The 844-nt window shown below is 42.4% G+C and overlaps 1 protein-coding gene across 1 annotated transcript in view; it reads left to right on the forward strand.

Annotated features, from left to right (window-relative positions):
• Window positions 1-153: 153 nt before the first annotated feature.
• Window positions 154-844, forward strand: part of LOC119592644 (zinc finger protein 76-like) — a gene marked incomplete in the record, with an annotated part of 17993 nt that continues 17302 nt past the window's right edge. Inside the window, 1 exon segment of the mRNA XM_037941557.1 lies at window positions 154-406. Within this exon segment, the coding sequence (XP_037797485.1) occupies window positions 333-406 (74 nt within the window).

Below are 844 nucleotides of genomic sequence, written 5' to 3' on the forward strand. Positions count from 1 at the left end.
TAATTCTCTTTCAATAGATCCATCAGGGGAAAAAAAAAGGGAAGTAATAAAAGGCGTAACCGCAGGTGATTATAAACTGGGCTTTCGACTCAGGGTCCCTGAGTGACGTCAAGCCAGGGAGCCTTCCTGAGCGAGGTGAGTGATGGGTAATATTTCCCAACATGCCCAGCCACGCCGCCAATTTTATACTGTCCTGGGGATTACAAGAGCTCAGTAACATACTAGACAATGAGGGAGAACCTGTTGGCGAGGAGGGCTGTCCAAATGTCTGTGCGAGGGGCGTTGCAAGCATGTAACAAGGGCAGGAGAGGGGAAGTGGATCAACATGGCGGATGAGAGGTGGTGTTTTAACGCTGTGGAGGGAGAGAAGAGCGCGTTTTGACACCATATCTTATGGCGGTGTTGTGTAAGGAGTAGAGATTCCCTCCGTGTATATGGCATTAATTTTAAATTTTGTATATCGCTATATTTAGCTTGTGTTTTTAACTCTCATGCTATTGTTTTGAATTTGGACGGACTACGTGCTAGAAACACGGTTCATTGAGGAGGAATTCCTGAATGTGTCTTCCTTGTGAATGAACTTGCAACACGTGATTTGGAGGGAGAAGCATGAATAAATGAAAACACTACAACTTTCACTACATACCTGTTGCCATTTCGTGTCGATTTTAGCATTAAAGAGCCAACTTAAACCAAAACATGTTTTCTTACATCAAAACTGGGACATCAGATTATCAGTTTTATTGAAGGCTAAGTGGTCTTGGGATAAGAGCTATCTTTGGAGAAATCTTAGGTTTTCCTTATAAAAAGAAAAAGAAGAAAGGGGAAGTATTAACACCCTTAA

Source organism: Penaeus monodon, chromosome 30 (genome assembly GCF_015228065.2).
Source record: "Penaeus monodon isolate SGIC_2016 chromosome 30, NSTDA_Pmon_1, whole genome shotgun sequence".
Taxonomy (NCBI): Eukaryota; Metazoa; Arthropoda; class Malacostraca; order Decapoda; family Penaeidae; genus Penaeus; species Penaeus monodon.